At 45.4% G+C, this 24,521-nt stretch overlaps 1 protein-coding gene across 5 annotated transcripts in view; it reads left to right on the top strand.

Moving 5' to 3' along the window:
• LIG3 (DNA ligase 3) overlaps positions 1-24,521 on the top strand; it is a 1,054,678-nt gene that overhangs the window by 255,908 nt on the left and 774,249 nt on the right. For all 5 annotated transcript variants that reach the window (XM_069614890.1, XM_069614888.1, XM_069614887.1 and 2 more), the window contains exon 10: positions 3,395-3,526. In XM_069614890.1, coding sequence (XP_069470991.1) covers positions 3,395-3,526 — 132 coding nt within the window. The remainder of the gene's footprint in view (positions 1-3,394; positions 3,527-24,521) is intronic.

The following is a 24,521-nucleotide window of genomic DNA, read 5'->3' as shown; positions in this document are numbered from 1 at the left end:
CAGCCATTTGTTTCAAATACTCGTTCAGGGTGGACTGGTGAGAGGAGGAACCTGGCCCCAACACAACCTGGCCCTGCAACAACCTGGCTAGGTTTACATTTTTTAGTTTTAACCGCGGTCAGCAAAGGGTCCATCCCTCCAACAATCTGACTGGGTTTGCTTTTTTTTGTTCTATTCACCACCAGGTGTAGGTCTCTGGCTTTACACTTAGACATAATAACAAAAGCACTAAGCTAATTACCTGAAAGTATATGCCTCAATTGGAGCGAGACGAGCGCTTGAAAAGTGCGAGAGTAAGGATAGCATAAAAGACAGAATCCTAATAAAACATTATTAACACACAATAAACAGTAAGACCATAAATAACACACTAAAAATAGGTAAAGTGTGGTGGTAGATAATACACAATGAATTGATGGACCGATGATGAATTAGTAATACAAAATTAATGAGATGAAAAAAAAATTGATTATCCAAATGTTCCAAAGCATCAAGAAAAAACACAGTAGCTGATGGCCAATTCCTTTTTCCAAGAATTACCAATGCTTTTAGGGGCTTAGGCAGTTGAATATAAAAAAAGACGTTGCCACATAAAGTGTTGCATGCTCAGCAGACTCATGAGCAGTCTTATGAGCTTGTAAGCTCATGGTCTTGTGATCTTAACAATCTTAATCGTCCATATATACACAGAGATCCCCAGTGTAGCTGGGTACCTGGTAGCTGGTTGCAGAGTCCACTGACCCCACTGCCACCAAAGGGGAGAGAAGACTCGCAGCCCCTAGGGTGCATAGGAGGGCAGACAAAATTACAGGACAGGGATATATCAAGATATCGTTGCTCACAAAAAATAGAGCATCCAGACAACCACCAGTTTTCAGAGGCCAGCAAAAGAGGAAGGAAGCACGAGCCAGAACAGTACAAGTCTGAAGCCAAGGGCAGAGCACGCCCAGCGGCTTAAGGGGCCTGCTGGACTCCAATGACTCTTTTCCATTCGGATACGCCTCCCCTTTCAAGTCGGGTTCGAGAAATGGAGAGAAGTCTGCCGTGTAACAACCGTTGCTGAGCCAAAGGCAGTGTCGACTCCCAACGAACCAGTATCGTGAAGATAGTCTGCTGGGCGTCCCTTCACAAGAAGCTGCCTTCTGCTTCCGCCAAAAGTTCCTTCTTCAGCCTCCAGGTCAAGAATCCGAACCGCTGGTGACAGTCTTCTTTCTTCCTGAAAAGGTAATGTACCACTTTTAGGTACTCACCTGGGTGCTTGTTTTGTTGAATCTGACTCCTCCTGAGCTTCGAGACACATTGGACAACCGTACTGTGTTCTTCCAGGCCTAAAGACACTGCTCCTTTGGCCTACAATCCTTCAGGGGGTCTACCTGACCTCCCTGAACAACCTTTTAACTGCACATTTTACTTAAATGCAAAGCAAAAGAAACCTGCTATTTTGACAACCTTTACGTCTGTCTTCCTTTGTTTTGCTGACCAGGGGCCCTCGTTCCCCAGTGCCTTCTCTTACTCTTATCCCCAGATAGGGTTGTGATTCCTAAAGTATATGCTGCTTATAAAGTACTTACCAGTATCTGTTGGGTTACTTAATGTTGGTTACAAGAATTGATTTGCTACTCTGAACAATTAACCGTATCCTATTATTTTGAGTAATGCTTAATTGTCTTACTGTATAAATGTGAGTATGTTTACTTACCTGTGATTCTAATATTGTCAGTTGCTTTAGTATTTATAATCATATTTTTATAAATATATTGTGTATATGTATATTATTGACTGTAAGTGTCCCCTGAGGTCTTTGTACTTACCTAGTCTTGGGAGGCTAGCTCGGCGGCAACATGCTCGTCTTGAAAGCAAGACAACGCAGAGCAACACAGGTTCGATCCCGCGTCCGCGCTTAGAAACCTCTGGGTATTGAGCACATTATAAATAACCTATTACAATTACAGCCCTTCTCCCTTTTAGTGTAAGCCTGCCGGCTCAGCCATAGTTGCCAAACCTTTTGGGTAGTTCAGGCCAAATCTATGAATTGGAGCCCTGTACATCTAATAGGGAGTCTTCTCTATTCCTACCAATGGTGGACTTTAGTAAAACTTCCTAACGATACCAATGTAATATATGTGTGGTTTAGAGGTCATAGATCTGCACACAAAATGTTTCTGACTGGAACACTGACATACCTATTTTGTGAGTAGCAGATTGTGTGTTGAAGACTGACGATTATTTGCCAGTGTAATCTACATGTATCTGGTAGGAACATTGACATATTTTCATATTCATCTATGGGTGATTATGAATTTAAATGGTAAAATATCACTGGCGCTGTAACCTTCATTTTTTGATAGTATGATTGTTTACATTCCTTTTCCATATGTTGGCGATTATGGGTGTTTGCAAGTCCTAACATATACCTAGCACAGTAGTCTGCATTTATCTTTTGGGAACATTGATATAACTATTTAATATTTGGATAGTTAAAGGTGTATAAAGGTTTTCACAGATTCCTGGAACTGCTCTTCATCTTTGGTCATCAGACCAAGATCCCTGTGCATGTTGCTGACAGCACCAAATATAAATGACAAACGTTAAATGCCCATAAAGATGATGTCAAAAGAGCCTCAAAAGATACCTGGTTCTCCATACATAACCCTGCCCTCCTCCACTGAGATCACTTGCCTATCCTAATCTTCCTATCCTTGCCTGAAAAAATGTGTAACTTCCTTTTTCAACTCCCACCTTTTCAATATTTGCCTGCATTTACGCCTTATTTATGTTTCTGTGAGCAACATGCAAAATGCATTTTTGGTAAACCTATGTCAGTCAACACCCTTTAAACCCTCCTGTGTAATAAATGTATGCCTGTTTTGTAAGTTGAAATATGTAAAATGCGTTGCTGTGCATAAACAATTGTTTCAAAAGTTCTCCAGCAATGTACTAGTTAAAGAGTTACACAGTTAGGCATGTAGAGTAAAATAAAGCATGTTTCCAAGGTGTATAACTTGATATTTAGTAAATGTGCAAGCGCATCATTGTATGACTGTCTATCCAGCACTCGGTTAAAGAAAAGATTGTCAGAAGCTAGTGTAACTTCCTGAACAGTAAATTGGAAAAATGACAAAGAAACCAGCAGCTAGTAAAACCTCTGTACTTCGTAAAGTGCATTTAATGACATTGCCTCCTGAGGCAATGAAGAGCAATGCAGGCAATCAACCTTTAATAATACTTTATAACCTGTTTTGTCCCCTGAGCTCTGTCTTCTATTTGGTATATATGTGCAGGCTGTCATTTTTAACAGATTTGTAATGTGCTTTTGGGTAAAAAAAAAAAGAAAAATCGACATTCTATGGGTCATTCGATATCCAAGTTAATTTGTTGTGTTCTTCATCCTTAGGTTGCACACTTTAAGGATTTCATCCCCAAGGCTTTTCCAGGAGGGACCAGCATTATTCTCGACTCTGAAGTTCTATTGATTGATGCTGGCACTGGAAAGCCCCTGCCGTTTGGGACACTAGGTGTGCACAAGGTAATGTCTAGGGAGGGTGAGGGGGTAGTTACCTAGTTATTCGTAGATTCTTATGCATAAATACATCAGAGATCACCTCCCTTCATCTGTAAATGGAATGAGTGATATTTTTGGTCTGTTTCTGGTTATTCTATTGTCTAGTTTCTTTTCTATCACCTCCTCTCCAAACCTCCCCTTCACTTCCTTTCCCCAGACTAAGGTCTGGCGATACCCTGGCAGGGTCACAATATGCCACCTTTCAGACAAGGCCAGGTGTCGTAAGACCACTAAGGTTGTGATTGCAATACACATATTGGATAACATGTACATAGCCCCATTTGTAAATTGTGCTGTCAGCTGATGTTGGAGGATCTCAAAATCAATGGTTGATTATGAAAAGCATCACTGTTAGAAAATGCAATCACTTTCTAAGAACAAATACCCACCTACTGCTAGCAGGAATTGTTACAAGCATTTATCTCGAATGGGATACGAACCAGGTAACCTAGTGCATTGCCGATATAAATATGATGTAGATGGTTTTTGATGAGAAAAAAGGTTTGTTCTTGGGATCACAGCTCTGGAACATGACCCCTAGTTTGAAGATGTTTTTTACGGGCATGCACACTAAATATTGTAAATATTATTGTGACATTTACCCATGATTAGTGAGTTGAAATGTGGTCTGCTCCTAATTTGATGAAACACATCCTTAATACCCACACACAACACTCAGGGGTGTCCATACTTGAAGGCACAAATCAAAGGTCACACATGAGCTTTTCGGAAAACGTTATTGGTTGGGTCCAAAGGCTTATCCTTATCCTCTTCAACTTTCTGCCAGTTAAGCTTCCTGTAGATGCTGGGAGGGGTTTCTGCATGAAAACAAGGGACCCATCTAACCTGGCTTGCAAGACTTTGCGTTGCTCTAAAAAAGGCTATCTACAGGGAGCCTCATGTCCTTTCAGCCGAATGGCGGAGGCAGTGTGATATTTCCGGGACCTCAAAAGATTACTTATCTTAATGGATTATCTAACCATCAAATATCTGCTACCATGTGAACTGGACCTTCCAGCCCTTTAAGATGAGATAGCAATACCCTTGAGATAGATTGGGTTGCAGAATTGTATTCAAACATCAATAATTGAAACCACTCAGGTAGTTGGCAAAAAGGTTAACTGTTTTAATATCGGTCTAAAACAGGGAGTACAACGGACATCCGCAGACGTCTCATCACAATCTCAAAGCAATTCATAAAAAATCACACTTTTATGGTAAGTATTCATCCTTAATGACGTTAACCTGCGTATCACTAACGTCATCCTATGTGGCAAAACTTAAAAACTTATGGGTGAATCTGATAGGGTCTAAACAGTTCATCTAGGTATATGATCCATACTCGTTTGGGCAGTGAAATAAAGTGATAGGCCTCTTAACATCAGGTGGGGCAACTGAGCCCTTCCCTAAAACATGTCATTATGAATGTCACTAAATATAAAACGTCTAATTGGCTACACAACTAAAGGACCCTTAATCGTGCGGTCCCCTACCATTGGTTACTTTCTAACCTCCGTCTGTACCCACCCAACCTACGTTTAGCAGCAAGCAGGCTAAGCGTCCAGGTGCAGATAAGCTAGTCTTAACCATAGCTTTCCACCAAGTAGCATGACCATCCATCATCATCATCTCAGTGGTCTGCTGTCAATTAGTTCTTTGAACTTGTCCTTGGAAATGTTCCTTGCTACTGAAAAATTCAGGGGAGTGAAGGCACACTGTCCTTGTGCGTAGGTGTGACATGCTCGTCTGACTTCTCCTCCCCACGTGACTAAAGACCATGAAATTGAGCTTTTAGTGTATTAAAATGCTATTTTCCAATAGACCACTGACGTCTTCTTGTTCTCGTACATGCCTTCTGGACAAGACACTTTGTTCTTTCACATAATTTGTATCCAATGTCAGCTCAGGCTGATGAGGCTTTGGGTTCTTGGCTCATCCAACCTCTCCTTTCTGAGTTTTCGCCTGTAATTCACTTGTTTTTCTGACTGCGCCATACTTGGAAATTTCTGTAACCATTTAGTATTTGCTCCAACCTGAATTCTCGGCATGAAAATTAACATGAATACGGATGACGTCTGGCTAAATAATGTGTTCATTCAGGATGGTCAAAGGCTTTTATCGATTTGGCAGAAAAGTAATTCTCGCTCTTCATTTGATGAACCAGCTCCACTGATCTCTTCTTCCTCAGATGAGCATCTGCTTCCGGGAAACTATCAAGACTTAAGTCACTTTTAGGAATCACCAACACTGGAACATGAACATTCACCAATGTGCATATTCCTCCCCAGCCTTGGGGCGGAACATGAACATTCACCAATGTGCATATTCCTCCCCAGCCTTGGGGCAATCTCATATATGCTTTTGATCCACAAGCCCAATAATGATCCATAACCACTGCTGTTCCAAGATTCAACTTTGGTGCATCAACGATCCGACTCCAGTTCCCATCCTCTCTATAGGTCCACTGGGATCCTCCTTTTCCCTGCAACTGCCTCCTAATTGCATCTTTGATTTCTTTGAGGGACATTTTCAAGGATGAGATACTATTCAGGTTTACAATATCATGCTGCAGTGCATTAGAATCGAATAAATGGGCATACCACACAGTCTCTGTATTGGATATTTGGAGAGCTTTATTCTCATTATTCATTCCTTGTTGGATTATTTTCCAAAAACCTTTGGAATCCAGCTTCCCATGTTTCCTTTGCTTTAGTGTTTTTTGTTTTAAAAGATTCTTATATTCGGTTCTATGTCATATCATCAACAGTAATTTTTACGACTGTTTTTACGAATACGTTTTGGCAAAATAAAGTCATAGAAATGTAATTGTTTTATTTTGGGAGGGGTCCTGCCTATCCCCCCCCTTCGCCTACCTTTTTTTAACGATTCCCGACCCTCCCCCCACTACCAAACCCCTATCTGCCCCTCCACCTTAATTAAATTGCAATGTTTTTTCCGGCAAAGTGTATTCGTTTAGAAAACATTCTATCCCCATTAGTTTGGGTTTTTAGGGCGTTCACTAAACTGTTCTTTTATTTCTGCCTGCCCTGTCAAACCAACTATCCCGTGCTAGATAGCTGAAATTGCCTTAGCTGGTTTCATGAACAGTGACTCAAGCAGTGATATAATGTTGGCATAGGAGCCCCAAACTGACACAAAGTCAAGTTGCTGGTCTACCATGATCCTCTCGAAAATTGGGATTTGATTAAACGAATGGAGTAATTTCTCCCAGGTCACAGTTGTCCCATTTCATTCTCCTGTTTTTGGAAGGGCAAAGCTTGTGGCCTTTCTCCATGGTATTTGTTTTAGTAATACTGCCCTCCAAAGTTAATGTTAGTGCATTGTGATCCTTTTCCCCTCTCAATATAATTTTCATTTTCTTTACATATTTTTAATCAGGGATGCTAATTAACTTATAATTAATATGGCTTATCTTGTCACCATTGCAGAACGTGGGGGATGGCGGTATATCAGTGTTTTCCCATTACAAGCATGTACACCTAGTTTGTAAAAGAGTTGGGCTGTAGCTAAGGCATATTTATAATATCTATTGCAATTTGGTGATACCATAAAGGAATATCCCAAACAGGTCTGCCTCTTCGATGAGGTCCAACATTTCCTTGGGGTTCGAATTGAAGATTCAAATCTCACGGGGTTACGATGGTAGTTTTCCCCCCATTTTTGGGAGTCTAATTAAAATTACTTAAGAAGTGATCCAATTTATAGAGTGCGCCCATAACATTGTAGCAATAAGGCTGATTATAGGTATTTAATACTAAGAGGGAACCCTCTGACAAATTCTATATAATGTAGAGGAGGAGCCAAATGCCTCACTGGAAGTCCCGCCCCTAGTTTGCCTATATGTTGGATGACAGAAATTGTGACATGCACTGCGCCGATAATGGTACCCCTACCACGAAGAACTCTCGAAACCAGGTCTCCATTAAGAAAGCCCTACATGATGTACCTGTGGAGAAATGACAGCCTCTTAAAGGAGGTCCCTGAAGAAGTGTGAAGTGACAAAGGCAAGAGACTTGTGACATCACATGAAGCAGAGGTGAAGCACCAAGAAGAGATGCCAAGGAAAAAAGTATGTAAACCTTATAGAATCTGATGACGAAGCAAATAATTGAGTAACATTTCATGTGCGGAATAAAGATTGTACGTGCAAAGAGCACTGAAGAAAATGCAAATCGCTTTATAATTGTACAGATGCTGAAACGCAGTAGACTAACCATGACGGCTGGCTATACATAGTGAATAGACTGCAGGTTGTGCCACCATTTTATATGTTCCACGTTGCATTTTAGCGAACTAGGACCTCGGTTGCAAAAAGGCTCAAAGTGTCACAGTAGACAAAGACAGCTGATGATCAAGGAAGATTCGAGAAGGTTGTCTGGCCCAGTGTCAAGGGTTGGGGCAGCCAAGAAACTGGTTTTCTATTCGAGAAGATAAAATGAACTTGAGAAGCGAGGCGAGTTCCGTTTGAGTTGCAATGGAGAAACACTGAGTGCCAAGTTGTATTCCTTTAATAGTATTAAAGGCGAAGAAGGAGCTAAAAACACAGTCTCCTGTCACATGGGGTAGATGGAAATAGACTTTGGGCAAGCTAAATCAAGACTGAAGAGAAGAATGTGCTAACATTGCCTCCTTTTCTCAGGCACAGTGATACTTTGTAAGTCCAAGTTCAAAGACAATTCGAATGGCAGACAGCAGGATTGATGATGGATGGATGGACTGTTTGGGTGGGGAGGTATGGTCATAGTCCACCCACAAACACCTGGGGTACCAGCTTGCATACTGTTAACAAGTGGTATTTTCCAGAAGGGTACAAGCGTGCAAACCAATTATAGAGGGTCACGTAGCAAAGAGCCCTTTAGTTTGAAAGCCAATGAAACGTTGTGTATTTTATGACACTAAAGATGACTTGCACTAGCGGTGGGCCTAGTTGTCTACATGTGTCATGATCTCTGCTTCCAAAAGGTCAGGGTTTTCCCAACTCCCTTGGAAGCAGATCCATAACCCAGGTTCCGAGTGCCAACCAGTCCCAATTGGGACCTTTTGGACCCAGTCCTGGCGCCAGTGGCACCAGGCTCATAAATATGCCCAGTCCCAGCACTGGAAGCGCCGGGCTCATAATGCTTGGGTGGATTTACCTGCAGCAGACCATGCTGCTTACTTGCCTGCCAGTTGAGCCTCTGATCCTCTTCTGTTTGGAACTACTTTTCCTGTTCGGTGGGGCAGGAGCCACTCCCTAGATTCAGAACACTGTAACTCTTCTGGAAAGCAGGAACTCTTTTCTTACCTAGGCGTGGCTGTGGAAGGAGACACCTAAGCACTACAGGAGGCTATTTAAACCACACCCGATGGATGAATCTTGCTTTGCGTTATTCTGCATCCTCTGCAGCAGAACGCTCATCATGTCTTCTGCATCTGATCCTGGGCCTAAGGAAAAAGGCTTACCATCCTGAATCCAGTCTTCAGCAACACCTATAAAGACAAGAAAGAACAGGTTAGCATTACGGTCTTCAGTGACAGCTCTTCACTTACCTGGTCCATCGGCTGTCACCAACGCCTCGCGCTGCATTCCGGCATCTGAAAGACAAAAGCTTACCAACTCTTCGCACGCTCCGGAGGCCTTCGGCGCTGCATCCCGCATCTGAAAGACAAAACAAGGTGCGTTTAAAGACATTGGGGAACTTTAATACTCACGTGCCATTACTCCTTTCCACATCTAACCCAGTGGGTATTCCGGCACCCTGCAGCCGTTCCGAACTTGTACCTGCAAAATAAAAAGACAGTTGGAGCGCATCGTGAAGCAGGCAACAAGCGCTTACTTACGTGCTTCCAGGCGCTTCTATTCATCACACGGGCTCCATCTTCAACTCACTTCAGCCCGTCATCCGCCATCGCCGGAACCCTGCAAAACAAGAAACATCATTACTAAAGACTTTAAAGACCTTAGAATTACTCAAAACTTACCGTTCGTGCAGTAAACGACGGACAGCAGTCCTCTGAAGTCAAGAGGCCTGCTCCTCTTATCCAGTGAAGAAACTGGTTACAGCACCCTGCCCCGAGGCAGATGGAGATCACGGCGTTCACTTACCTAAGGTGAGAGCGTTAACCTTTGGGGTTCTACAGGAGAAGAGAAAGGGAAGAAGAGAGAGACATTCAATAACCCAGTTCCTTAATCCCATATTTTCTATCTGCAGACATCTTACCCTTCGAGTCAGACATACACTGCACAGAGGTCCAGCCCAAAGAGCCAGCCGTGTGTTACACATCACCTTTGAAGATACGGTATACGCCCAGTCAAGACCGGCGCCTCTACGGGAATCGGGTGAGTGTTACAGAACGCAAAGCCAACCACAAAACTCCCGTCCAGGCGCTATGGAAACCTCGGATACCGACCAGCTAGCCCAGTTACTTGGGGAACTAAGGGCAGAAGTGCATGCAGCCCGTCAGGAAACGAACGCTCTAAGAAGGGAACTGATTATTTCCAAGGAGCGAACAGATGATCTCGCTAGACAATTGCTACAGTCACAAGCCGGACAGACCCCGTTACCCGCATCTGGGGGAAATCTTCCTTCTACATCCTCTATGAATCCAGTGCAGATCAACCTACCTGGGAATGTACCTCTGGCTCCGCCCGAACGATTTTCTGGTGACCCCAAGAGGTTTGCAGTATTTATCAATCAGTGCCGGTTGCATTTCTTATGCCGGCCAGTAACCTTTCCAACTGATCAAGCTAAAGTAGCTTTCGTGCTTTCGTACCTTAGTGGCAATGCGGCAGACTGGTCGATCCCTCTAGTAAATCAAGATGATCCGGTCCTCCATGATTTTCAAGCTTTTCAGCTCAGTATGGAAAAACTGTTCGCAAGACATTCACAGAGGCAGGCCTTGGACAATGAGCTTCTTTCGTTGCGACAAGGTAATCAAGACCTTTTGGCTTATATTGCGTCTTTCAACAGACTGATAGTGGAAACTCAATGGCCTGAGGACAAAAGGATTACGCTGTTTTATAGAGGTCTACGTGGAGAGCTCAAAGATGTGTTAGCCCAAGTAGTGAATCCCCCACAAGATTGTTCGGACTATATAGACTTAGTCATTCAAATAGATCACAGACTGCAGAACAGGAAGGCCGATCGTTCCAAGTTTGATGCTCGAGTATTTTCCAAACCGCCAACTCCTTCCAAAGGAGTAGACTCCGGGGAACCCATGCAAATAGGGGGTCTGAAAGGTCCTCTAACACAAAAGGAGCGGGAAAGGAGAAAACAGTTGCAATTATGCCTCTATTGCGGAAACTCAGGGCACTTTCTTCGAGACTGTCCGGTGAAACCTGCCAAGAAGGCAGTAGGAGCTGCAGTTACCAAAGTTACAAACTCTGAGCAGGGAAACGACCTCGCCCAACAAGAATAGAGGTCCTCTTGCCGAGCGTGAAAACCAGTTCCGTGACCTCGCATTTCGTGATACCTATGGTCCTCATTAGCCCTGATAATCCGGATCGATTACATGCAATTGAAGCTTACGTCGACAGCGGTGCCATCAGCAATTATGTGGATCATGAAATGGTTTTGAGGATGAATCTAACTCTTTGTCCCAAGGCTGTAAAGGACGTCATTACTACGGTGGATGGTACGGAGATAGCCTCCGGGCCAGTAACGCATACCACTCAAGAGGTGACGCTAGTAAGTCAAGATGGACACCATGAGAAGATCGTGTTCGATGTGATCAAGGCCCCTCAGTTTCAGATTATTCTAGGAATACCTTGGTTAGAGAAACACAATCCTCTGATCGATTGGCGAGCAAGAACGGTCCAGTTTCCAGAATGTGTCTCTACTTGTCACCCTCCACCTGGTGTTGCACTGGCAGCAATTTCTTCAGAGACTCCCCAGTTACCTCCCGAATACCTAGAATACCAAGATGTTTTCCGGAAGGATCAGGCTAACTCTCTACCTCCTCATAGGTCTTATGACTGCCAGATAGACCTGATACCTGCATCTACTCCTCCTTGTAGTAGAATTTATGCCCTCACCGAGCCTGAGAACCTTCACCTTCGACAATACCTGGATCAATACCTGGCAAATGGGTTTATTCGTCCTTCCAAGTCCCCTGCTTCTTCAGCTTTGTTCTTCGTTCCAAAAAAGGAAGGAGACCTTAGAACTTGTATAGATTATCGCGCCCTGAACCAGATCACCGTTAAGAATAGATATCCGTTACCTTTGATCCCTGAACTCCTGGACCAAGTCAGAAAAGCATGCATATATACAAAGCTGGATCTTAGAGGAGCTTACCACTTGGTACGAGTAAAAGAGGGCGATGAATGGAAGGCGGCCTTCCGCACCAAGTATGGGCTATTTGAATATCAGGTCATGCTCTTCGGACTTTGCAATGCCCCGGCCGCCTTTCAATATTTTATGAACGATGTCCTCAGAGAGCTCATAGATGTGTGTGTTGTTGTTTACATTGACGACATCCTCGTTTATTCTTCATCGGAATCTGAACATCGGAAACACGTGAAAATGGTCCTCGAAAGATTGCGTCAACACAAACTTTTCGCTAAGTTGGAAAAATGTGTTTTCAACGTGACTGAAGTTGAATTCTTGGGATTCATATTATCACCTGGCGGAGTGCGTATGGATTCAAAGAAGGTCGATGCAGTTCTCAAATGGCCATCACCATCCTCCGTAAAAGGTGTGCAAAGCATGTTAGGCTTCGCTAACTTTTACCGCAGGTTTATCCCCGAATTCTCTCGAATAGTCCAGCCCATCACTGCCTTGTTAAAGAAAAACAAACGTTTTGAATGGTCTACCGAGGCGGAACAAGCTTTCCAGGATTTGAAGACTAAATTTATCTCTGCACCAATCTTAAAACACCCTCGCCCCGAACTCCCCTACATCGTGGAAACTGATGCTTCAAGCCTTGCCATGGGGGCAGTTCTATCACAAAAGGACCCAGTAACCAATCAGTTGCATCCTGTGGCATTTTGGTCCCGCAAATTCTCGCCTCCTGAAATCAATTACACGATTACTGACAAGGAACTTCTGGCTATCAAGTCTGCCTTTAAGGCTTGGCGGCATTATCTGCTGGGGGCCCGACACACCGTTACTGTGATTACGGATCACCGAAACCTGCAATATTTGAAAACCGCAAAAGCCCAATCCTCTAGACAACTCCGTTGGGCATTATTCTTTGCCGAGTTTGACTTCATAATTATCTATCGACCTGGTACAAAGAACGGTAAAGCTGATGCCCTTTCTCGGATGGGAGTGGAAGAACACTTGATCAACCCTAAACCTGTACCAATCATTCCCGAACAAAGAATTCTGGGTGTAATCGCCACCGAATCCATAGAGGAAGTTAAGGATAAAGCCAGGCAACTTGTAACTCCAGCAGACATACAGAATTGGCATCTGCAGGGAAAGGACTTTGCAGTTTAGGACAACTTATTGTATTTCCAAGAACGATTATACCTACCCAGCACAGATTTACAGAAAAAAGTAATCTCTTGTTATCACGATTCTTTAATGGAAGGACATCCCGGTATGGCCAAGACCTCAGAAAAGATCAAGCGCTACTTCTGGTGGCCGTCTTGGAAAAAAGATATCAGAGACTTTATAATGTCCTGTGGAGTATGCGCCCAAAACAAGAGTCAAAAGGAAAGACCAGCAGGCCTCTTACGCCCTATTGACATCCCACCTCGCCCTTGGCATACGCTTTCTATGGACTTCATCACCGATCTACCTCCATGCTCCGGATACAATACGATTCTAGTAATCGTGGACTTATTCTCCAAGATGGCGCATTTCATTCCGCTCAAAGGCTTGCCAACAGCAGCAACTCTGGCCCGAGAATTTCTCGAAAACATCGTCCGACTGCACGGTTTTCCTTCGGTTCTAATTTCGGATCGAGGTAGTCAATTTATTTCTCATTTTTGGCGAAGTTGCTGTCGGTCGGCTCAAATTGATGTGAGACTATCGACCAGTCACCACCCTCAGACCGACGGACAAACCGAGAGGACCAATCAAACTCTGGAACAGTATTTACGCTGCATGCTGCAACAAACTGAAAAAACTTGGAAAGACATCCTTTGGATAGCCGAATATGCCTACAATAACTCTGTCCATTCGGGAACTGGGAAAACCCCGTTTTTTCTTTTGTACGGCAGTCACCCTCGAACCTCGGAGTTGGATCCCCTCCAAGATCTTGAAACACCAGCAGTAGACTACCTGCATTCTACAATCACCCAAGCCTTTAAGGAAGCTGTTTCTCACCTTCAAAGGGCTAAAGAACAATACAAGAAAGGAGCAGATCAACATCGGAAGGAAGCCTCTCAATATCAAGTAGGGGATCAAGTCTGGTTATCCACCAAATATCTACCTCTAAAAGGGCCACGCACATTCAACCCAAGATACCTTGGTCCCTATTCCATCACTACCATAGTAAACCCAGTAGCGGTCAAGTTGGACTTGCCCCTGCACATGAAGATACATCCGGTCTTCCACGTCTCTCTATTAAAACCCGTGCAACCTCAAACCGACTAACTAAATCTCCAAAACCTATCCTAGTTGATGGAGAACTCGAGTTTGAAGTCAAAAGCATTCTGGACTCCAAGATCTCCAAATCTAAACTATTTTACCTAATTGACTGGAAAGGCTACGGCCCCCAAGAGAGATCCTGGGAACCTGCTGAATATGTCCACGCTCCTCGCCTAATCAAAAGATTTCACTGAACATTTCCTGACAAGCCAAAACCCCCGGAGAAGCCCGGTTTGGGAGGGGCCTTGAGGGGGGGTACTGCCATGATCTCTGCTTCCAAAAGGTCAGGGTTTTCCCAACTCCCTTGGAAGCAGATCCATAACCCAGGTTCCGAGTGCCAACCAGTCCCAATTGGGATCTTTTGGACCCAGTCCTGGCGCCAGTGGCACCAGGCTCATAAATATGCCCAGTCCCAGCACTGGAAGCGCCGGGCTCATAATGCTTGGGTGGACTTACCTGCAGCAGACCATGCTGCTTACTTGCCTGCCAGTTGAGCCTCTGATCCTCTTCTGTTTGGAACTACTTTTCCTGTTGAGTGGGGCAGGAGCCACTCCCTAGATTCAGAACACTGGAACTCTTCTGGAAAGCAGGAACTCTTTTCTTACCTAGGCGTGGCTGTGGAAGGAGACACCTAAGCACACAGGAGGCTATTTAAACCACACCCGATGGATGAATCTTGCAGCAGAACGCTCATCGTGTCTTCTGCATCTGATCCTGGGCCTAAGGAAAAAGGCTTACCATCCTGAATCCAGTATTCAGCAACACCTATAAAGACAAGAAAGAACAGGTTAGCATTACGGTCTTCAGTGACAGCTCTTCACTTACCTGGTCCATCGGCTGTCACCAACGCCTCGCGCTGCATTCCGGCATCTGAAAGACAAAAGCTTACCAACTCTTCGCACGCTCCGGAGGCCTTCGGCGCTGCATCCCGCATCTGAAAGACAAAACAAGGTGCGTTTAAAGACATTGGGGAACTTTAATACTCACGTGCCATTACTCCTTTCCACATCTAACCCAATGGGTATTCCGGCACCCTGCAGCCACTCCGAACTTGTACCTGCAAAATAAAAAGACAGTTAGAGCGCATCGTGAAGCAGGCAACAAGCGCTTACTTACGTGCTTCCAGGCGCTTCTATTCATCACACAGGCTCCATCTTCAACTCACTTCAGCCCGTCATCCGCCATCGCCGGAACCCTGCAAAACAAGAAACATCATTACTAAAGACTTTAAAGACATTAGAATTACTCGAAACTTACCGTTCGTGCAGTAAACGACGGACAGCAGTCCTCTGAAGTCAAGAGGCCTGCTCCCCTTATCCAGTGAAGAAACTGGTTACAGCACCCTGCCCCGAGGCAGATGGAGAGCACGGCGTTTACTTACCTAAGGTGAGAGCGTTAACCTTTGGGGTTCTACAGGAGAACAGAAAGGGAAGAAGAGAGAGACATTCAATAACCCAGTTCCTTAATCCCATATTTTCTATCTGCAGACATCTTACCCTTCGAGTCAGACATACAGTGCACAGAGGTCCAGCCCAAAGAGCCAGCCGTGTGTTACACATCACCTTTGAAGATACGGTATACGCCCAGTCAAGACCGGCGCCTCTACGGGAATCAGGTGAGCGTTACAACATGACTAGAAAGACCCAATCACAATCCTATCCCCATAGAAAATATACCTAGATGTTCCCAGTAGACCAACCACAATCCAACTTAGGTTTTCTTACTTTGCCACGTAGTGTGACGTCAATGATGACGAGTTTTTACTGTAAATGTGTGTTTTTTCATGTAACACGTTGAGAGAAATACTGTGAGACGTCCATTGATGTCTGTTGTACACCTTGTTTTAGACAATTGCAAATAAAACAGCTAAGTTTTGCCAACTTCCTGAGTCGGTCATATTATTGGTGTAAGAGTACATTTTGCATCCCCATACATCCCATATAGTGCTAACTCGCTTAAAGGGGCCCACAGGTTCAATAGAGACACTGAAGATATAATATATCAGTTTTCTGGCACCGGATGCTAGCATTGAAATTGTTTATTTATAATGCTCCTAATACCGGAGGACCAGTTTCTAAGCCCGGGCCCGGTACTTCGAACTGGTATTGCTCTGCGTCGTCTTGCTTCCAAGACTAACGCGTTGCCCTTGAGCTATCCTTCCGGCCCAGTTGAGATTGACATTAACCCATGTACATAATCCCCTGCATGGGCGGCCTGTTTTTCCTGAGGGCTGGATAGCGGGTACCATGAAATTGACATAACCATGCATTACAGGCCCAGGTTTCTTGGATACAGATTATGTCAGATAATCTAACATAATCAATCCACTCAGTCTGCCGTGTGTTTTGCTAGCCTTGCTATATTCCAAGATGATAAAGAGAGATCTTTTTTAAGTATCTACTTGTGTGTGGCTAGTATAATCGCAGGGCAAGGGACATCCAACAGGGGGCAAAGGTGTCAATCTGTTAGTAGGGGCCTAATATTCATGTTGTGAAGATCTGGGTGATCCCTTGTGTTCCCAGATAAATTTTCGACAATTGGGACAATGGATGGTCGTCTGCCTCCTGGTGATCTCAAAATTGGGCTCAGATGTAAAGTTCTAAAATCTATGGATAGCAACCCATCCACTATGAATGTATTAATGAATCTCATTTTATATAATCTTTACTGGTCTTACCTGGTGTCTCGACGCGTTGGGCTACTATGATGTCATTTCTAATTACTGAAAGGCATTTCTTTTTATGCCGTATCCAGTGGATGCATTTATTGGTTAAGGAATAATTCCCTTCTTTTGAGCCAGATATTAGTTTGTATATCGTCCACCCATTTTTACCTGGGAGATCACCATACAAACATGAATACTCCAGCCTGTTAGAAGTATGATGACTTTTCCTCTCTTCTATCATGGAGTCTTTTATGAGTCTCTATTGTTCTTATAATTCATTTATTTTGGTCTGATTCTCCAGAGTGAGTGGGAACCTTTTTCCACACACATTCCCTCATTTCTTTTGCTATAACCATGGGAACCCTTTTTCCTCTTTTTCCTCTTTTTCATACTTTTTAATGGTGTTATGCTGTCCTCCATGTTCTGGCATCTACATTTTAATATTGCGACACGCAGCAATTTCTGTGCAGTGTTGCTAGAAGCAGCTTGTTTCCTTTTCACTTTACCTGTGGTAACAAAGGTTACTAGGGCAGTTGGGACACCTTTTTGTCTCTCTTGTATTTTATTTTCTGAGATCAGTACTTCCAACCTTCTGTGGATTGCTCAGGGGAAACATTGTCTCCCTTTTATCACTTTTTCAGTAACTTTTAGTTACTGTTACACCTTCATCTGACAGGCTGCTGACAGAGTACCTATTTGCATGACTTTTTGTGGTCTTTTTCCACAGGCTGCCTTCTCAGCTGTGGTAAAGGACACTGGGGTCACCATTTGCCTGAAATGGTGGCTGTACTTTTCTAAGCCCTGTTCATGATGACTTGCTCTTACTTGAGCCTGTTTCTACTTGCCTGGGTGGGGGAGATCCTGATGGGTCTATTCTCTTTGGCAGGTTTCCCTTGAAAAGCCCGCCAAGGCTGTGAGTGCCTGAAAGGACAGGAAGTGGGGGCGGTGACCAACACTCCCCTGGTCTTTTTCCTGCAGGGTGCCTGCCTGGAACCAGTTTGTGCTGGGTAGCTGGCTATCCCCATTGGGCAGCCCCCCCACCCCAGTAGTTTGAATGAATGCATACCTGCTGATTGGTGGGCTCAACCAGTTTTTCTGCATAAAAGAAGAGTGTCCTGGAGCAGAAACTCTGAGTAAACCACTGGAACTGAAGATCCGAAAGTTGTCCGCAGCCACTTCCAGCGACAACCAGAGCCGTCTGAGTAACTGGTGTCGTCCCAACCTCAACGTCTGTGCGACAGGGAAGCCACGATGAAGACTACTTCCTCTCATGGAATGGTGCGCCTAACCAGTCGGAAAACTGTTTGATGCTGGGATTGGAACCCCTTTGTACGTCGGCACTGGATCGGGTAAACACCTGTTGTCAATTGACAATATGTTAGTCAATAATGTTGGACACTTTGTGCAGATGTTGATTTTTATTGTGTCAGTTGTTCACACTTGTTCGTTTAGTTGGCATTGGTTGTCACTGGTTTGACATACATCCTAGTGCGTACATTGTTCAGAATGCAAGTCATGAAGCTACAAGCTTAGGATTTTTAAGTGCCGACACGTACTTCAACCAATGTTTTTTCTCAAGGTTGTGCATTCAAGTCTGGTGGATATTATGGTGCAAGGTGACAGTGACATATTGTGACATAAGTGTTCAAACTGTGAGACGGTTGGCGAGAACAGTAAAAATAAGTTTGCATTGGGTACGTGACAGATGCACAGTATATGTGATGTCCACATTTCAGTACAGTATGTTTAGATATTGGTCCATTTCATCATTATCAAATTTTGGTTTCATATTGTTTATATAGACAGAGTTGGTAGCATGATTATTAATATGCAATGTGTAATATCACAATAGGTTCTATATTCATTAGAGTAATTACATTTATCAAGGTTGGATTAGTGCTTGAACCAAAACCATGTTGGGGGGGAAAAAGCGAGAGGGAAGGAAAGTTGGAAAGAAAGACCATGAGTATATGGTAGGTTGCATTTTGCGGCTAATTGCACTGGGCTTGATAGGTATAGTCGGGCTTACCAGTCGATTCTTGTATGGATATCCTTGTGGGTCTCTGTTAAGGTGTTTGCGGGTGGTTGGCTGTATAGCATCTGGGGAAGAATTCGGACTTAACGATTGAGGAAGGAAGCAAGGCGCAGGTTCGTTTAAGTGCTTATTGGTGCATGTCTTGCCATATGCGGATTAGGAGTTCAGGAAGTGCACGAGTTGCCCTTGTGTCCTGGTGAAATGGCCGGTGTTGTGGCGGAGCCAGGGCGGCTGCTAAATTGGCATGCTGTAGGGTCCCGATGGGGTGTGGCTGTGGGGGCTGGGATTAAGTCTGCTGCCCTGGGCGCAGAGAACTGCTGTGTGTGCAGCAATTGGAGGTGTTAATATATACATGTGGGGGTCCGTGCCCTCCTAGGTGTGCCTGCCGGGTCAAAACATCCCCCATCAGCTCGGGGTGGCAGGTTGCCACTGTTTGGATAGTTGTTGGGGGTGGGGGGGGATACATGTCGTGGGAGGCCCTGGGTGCAGATACCCATGACACGCGGTTGGCTGGGTGTGCTTCTTGGCAGGTTGGGAATTCACAAATTCCCAGTGAAGTGCGGCTGTTAGTTTAGATAGAGATCCCAGCGCATAAATATATGGGTCTGTGCACTACTAAACTTATCGAGTCTGTGCATATGCAGTTACGAGTGCCTAAAGGGTGGCAGTGATTACCAGTGACAGTGCTTGGTAAATGTACGCGATGGTGAGGCGATAACGTTCAGTTTTTGCTGACTAGGGGTAACGGAGGGCTGAGTAGCTGTTGGTTCTTCTGTGGGTCTTGTTCCACTAGTTGATGTTTCACTTTCACTTTCAATTTCAGAGTTGGCTGGTGAGCTGTTAGCAGTGCTTTCTCATAAAGTATTGCAGTAGCTGTCGTCATATTTGGGTTGGAAAGTGTAAACCCGATTGTCCCTGTAGTCTCGTTCGTCCTGGGAGCACTGGCTCCCTCAGCTATTGCTATCAAACCTTTCGGTAGTTGAGGCTAAACCTAATGGTTTGTCCCCCCTGTTCATCCAAGGTAGGCTTTCTAAAGTCTTGTCTCAGATGGGACTTTACCAAAACCTCCTAACAAAAGATGTTATGCATTTTCCCTAAGAGATTACCTCCTCTTTTAGGGATTCTCTCAAGGTACAAGTTGAAGATGAAGAATTGGTATTTAACATATTCATACGACCATTATAAACAAAGTTGCAATTAAGTAGTAAGCACCCGTTCCACGGGAGGGGATGGGTCTTAACAGCTCAGAGCTGAAGTGTAATGGGTTGCCAATCAGGTAACCCAGGGTACTTCTAGTCATGTCAACGTGGCATCCTGTTCATTAATACAAAGAATTGCCGCAAGATGGCCACCACGGAGCTGGAAGACGGTGCTCCAAGTGGAGCATCTCTTCCATTTGAGCCAGCAGGAAGAGGGAACGGCAGCAACGCTGCCAAAGGCATCATGTAAGTAGGGGTGGGGAATTGAATGGGCAGGTAAGGGAGGCTGAGAAGATGGCGGGTGGGGGAAGCAGCTGTCCGGTTGCACAGAACATGGCCTTGTATCATGGGATTCAGCCTACAATCCGAGCAACCTGATTGGTTGCTCCTTTCGCCCCCGGGTGCTAATTGCCATTATTGGAAGTCAACCCATTGAGACATTCACACTCTGGCACCCGAAGTAGCAGGCTTTTCCCAGACTCCACTTCCATGCCAGCTAGCAGCTATAATCTATTTTGTACTACATTATCTTCTGGAACATTATAATTCATGATAGTTGGTTCCGGGGGTTGTTCTGGAGGGAATATTTCTGTATTGGTACAAGTAGCAGGCATTTTATCGATGGCTCCTGGTCTGGAAGTTTAGGAACCATTTCTAAGTTAGTCATAGAATTTCTCGGTAGACTTTGGTGCTTTAGTTGCCTTAGTAAATAACCTTTTCCTTGTTTTTAGGAGCTGTCTTCGCAGCCTTAGTTGGTTGTTCTTCAGATGGATTCATCTCATCCAGAAGAAGCTCTATTTGATTAATGTGTTAACTTTTATAATGGGTGCAAATACGTGTGCTGCCATTTTGGTTCTATTTAGGTGCGATGTGTGTGCTCGCTTTTCGTTTAGCCATGTTGAAATTTACTAGGATTTGAGTATGTATAAAAGCAATGAGGAGCACCCAAATGGTTTAGGGGGCTGCCATAGACACCAACTCTCCCCCACCCCGCGGTACTGCTATATAGAACCTGTGATTTGCTTTGTGTATGGATAATCTCCACCAATGCTTAATTGGATTGGAAACTGTTGAGAAAACAAAGTGCATATAGTGCAAACTTAGCAAACTGCAGAGTATGTAAAATACAGAAAGTGCATGGGGGGGTGTCGGCTGTATGAATGTTAATCCATAAAAAAATTAATCGCCTTTTAGACAAGCAGGATAAAAGTTGAAATGTTTTTAAGTTAAATGAAGCTTGGCACGGTAGGTATTAGGCAACTTCTGTAGGGAGGTCTTGTAGAAGTAATGGTAGGGCAAAAGTACTGTGTACCGGAATATTATCTTGGGTATTATCTTGGGTCTCAGTTTATCCACTTCAGGTAGATTCTCTGATTGCACACAGTCGTGGCTGAACGCAGACTGCAGCAGGCTTCCCTTGCCCTCAGCCGAGGGCTTCACCGAGGGCTCAAACAGCCATGTTATTCATAGGTGAGGGGGCGGGGTCCAACACAAGCGTGGGACTGCTATGGCGCTCAGAGTGAAGATCAGCTGCTCCAGGCGGCCGCACACTGACACAGACTCCCCTCGCCCTTAGCCGATCATCTATCAGTACACTTCCTCTACAAAGTAATTTTGGGGATGATCAGATATGGGATCTGAAGTTCCAGCTGTGCTAGAATCCCGGTTCCCAGGGAAACTAACTCTACTTCAGCTCCTTCACCGTTGGGCAAGGTAGCTAAAGAGAAGGATACCCCCAGCCCTACAGATAAGGGATGTATCAGCTACTTTTACATCCTAAAAATAGGCAAATACACAGGACACTGTCACCTTTTTTCATCCACACAGTTGGATATATTTGGACCAGTAGTACACTTAATGCCTGAGTAATACATTCTTTTAGTCTTGCTGCCTGATCTGAAGAGGTGAGCCGACCTCACCGGATGTTATAAGTAGGACGCACGATGCCCGTAGCCTCAGTTCTGTTTTTCCCACGAACGTGTTGGCTTCGGAGATCTCGGCACGCCTCGGTTCTTCTGAGTTCTATTCTTCCTGTTCGTTTGTGAAGATTTCCATGATGTCTTCGTCGTCTTCTACCCTGCGGCCGGTGTCGGGACTGCGGTTCCAAGATGTTGCTGACAGACCCGCACGACACCTGCCTATGGTGCCTCGGTGAGGACCACGCCACGGACGATTGTGACGAGTGGCAGTCGTTAACATCGAAGGCCTTGCGGGAGTATAAGAAGAAGCTTTGTAGCCCTGGAGACCGTCGGAGCCTGTGAGGTCTTCAAAGAAGACATCAACGCCTTTGGTGCCGAGGCCGTCGAAGGACTCTCGAGGCTCTGCCTCCGAGGAAGCCATCGGCACCCAGGCTGTCAAAGGACACGCTCAGGGCTCCGCCCTCGAGGCCTGTGTTGATGCCTTCGGCGCCACGCTCGACGTTGACGCCCTCAACGCTTTTTGAGGCGGTTTTATCGGAGGAGCCCCGGAGACCGGTGCAAACTCTGAGAAATGCCCTGCAGAAGTCATTAAGGCCTGTATTTGAGCATTTTTCTGTGCCCTCATCCAGGGATTTATTCCAGTCTCTGGATTACATCTCTGAGGTGGATGAAAGGCCTGATGAAGGTATGGTTCCTGATGAGGTTCCTGACAAACTCATGTCTGGATATAGCCAGCTGGAAGACCTGCGTCAGTCTTTGCACAATGCCAGTGGTCTGGAAACCTCTCCGGAGGTTGAGTTTAGTAGACCTGAGCCTGGCACGCACGCCGAGTCCTCGTACCGGCGCCTTATGTTGAGGGTGATGGATTACTTGGGGTGGTCTGCGCCCCCAGTGGATTTTCTGCAGGATGACCTGACGGATATCCTTGATCAAGGTCCCCCAACTGACCCGATACTGCCATTCCATATGGCCTTGCAAAGAAGGGTGGCAGCACCTTGGACTGCTCCGGAGAGTCTCCCGGCAGTGAGCAAGTCTTTGCCAAAAAAATACCGTCCAGCCAGTAGCGACCCCAGCTACTTGACTACACACCCAACTCCGGAGAACTTGGTGGTGCAGGCGGATACGGCCCTGGCAAAACAGGCGTCGTACCCTACCATCCCTCCTGATAGGGACGACAAACTTTTTGATGACTGGGCAAAGAAAGTGTTTTCTTCAGGGGGTATGGCTTTACAGGCAGCCAACTCTGTGTGCCTTAACATATTTCACTCATACTCTGTGGAATTGTCTCTTTGGCGGCTGAACATATTCCCAAAGGGGAGGAACGGGATGGCTTTCTTGCTCTTGTTCAAGATGGCAAGGATGCCATGTGTGAATCCGTTCAGTTGGGTCTGGACATGGCAGATTGCTTCAGCCGGTCCTTGGCGAGGAGCATCGTATTGCACAGATTTGCGTGGTTGCCGAAGTCGGGGTTTGCTCCTCATGTACAAGCCCGGCTTCTCAACATGCCCTTTGATGGTGAACATCTTTTTGGCAGCAAGGCTGACGAGAGCCTCGACAGGTTGTGGACCTCCAAAGCTGCAGCAAAGTCGTTGCGCACAGCAGTTCGCCAACCTCCGCCTTTTTGTCCTAGGGGACAGCAATGGAGGTTCCTTTCGATATTACTCATCCTTTGGTAGATCGAGAGGAGCTGCAAGTCAAAGGGGCCACCATAGGAGTACCAGAGGTGGAAAACAAGGTACTCAAGGTGCCAGGGCCGCTCGGGCAGTTGCCTCTTTACTCTCAGGCAATGCTGCAGCCGCTTCAGCTCAGTCATGAGGCCATGTTCCATGGTTCGCCGGTTGGGGGAAGGCTGGCGCAGCATCTTGTAGAATGTGTGCCATTACTTCAGATGTGTGGGTTCTGGAGATCATAGCCCACGGCTAATGTCTTCCTTTCCGGCAGAGGCCTCACGACAATCCACCAGGGAATCTCTTTGAAGAGTCCGGATCCGCTCCTTGCACAGGAAATAAAATCTCTGCTGGAGAAAGACGCCATAGAACTGGTGCCTGTAGCGAAGAGGAACAAGGGATGGTATTCCCCTTATTTTTTGATTTCGAAGAAAGACGTAGGATTGAGACCCATCATGGACTTGCGTGGTTTGACCAAGCTCCTCAGGAAGGACAAGTTCAAGATGGTTAGTCTCTCTCAAGTCCTCCAGGCCCTTCAACTTCAGGACTGGTTGGTGTCTCTCGACCTCAAGGACGCTTACTTTAATGTGCCGATCCATCCCAAGCACAAGAAGTACCTGAGGTTCACGGTTGGCGACTCGCACTTTCAGTTTCGTGTCCTGCCGTTCGGATTGACCTCCGCCCCAAGGGTTTTCACCAAGCTCATGGTGGTGGTGGTGGCAGCGTATCTCAGGAAAGGGGGGATTCACGTCTACCCCTAGCTGTACAATTTGATCAGGGTGCACTCTCCCGAGCAAATCCTGGATCATCTGTCAGTCGCCTTCCACTCCCTTCACAAGCTGGGCTTCTCCCTCAACTTAATGAAGTCCCACTTGTTGCCAACTCAGCGGCTCCAGTGCACCGGAGCAGTGCTCGAGATGTCCCTGGGGCAGTGTT

Source organism: Ambystoma mexicanum, chromosome 9 (genome assembly GCF_040938575.1).
Source record: "Ambystoma mexicanum isolate Mex_15411 chromosome 9, UKY_AmexF1_1, whole genome shotgun sequence".
NCBI lineage: Eukaryota > Metazoa > Chordata > Amphibia > Caudata > Ambystomatidae > Ambystoma > Ambystoma mexicanum.
This window is presented reverse-complemented; position numbering and strand designations above follow the sequence as displayed.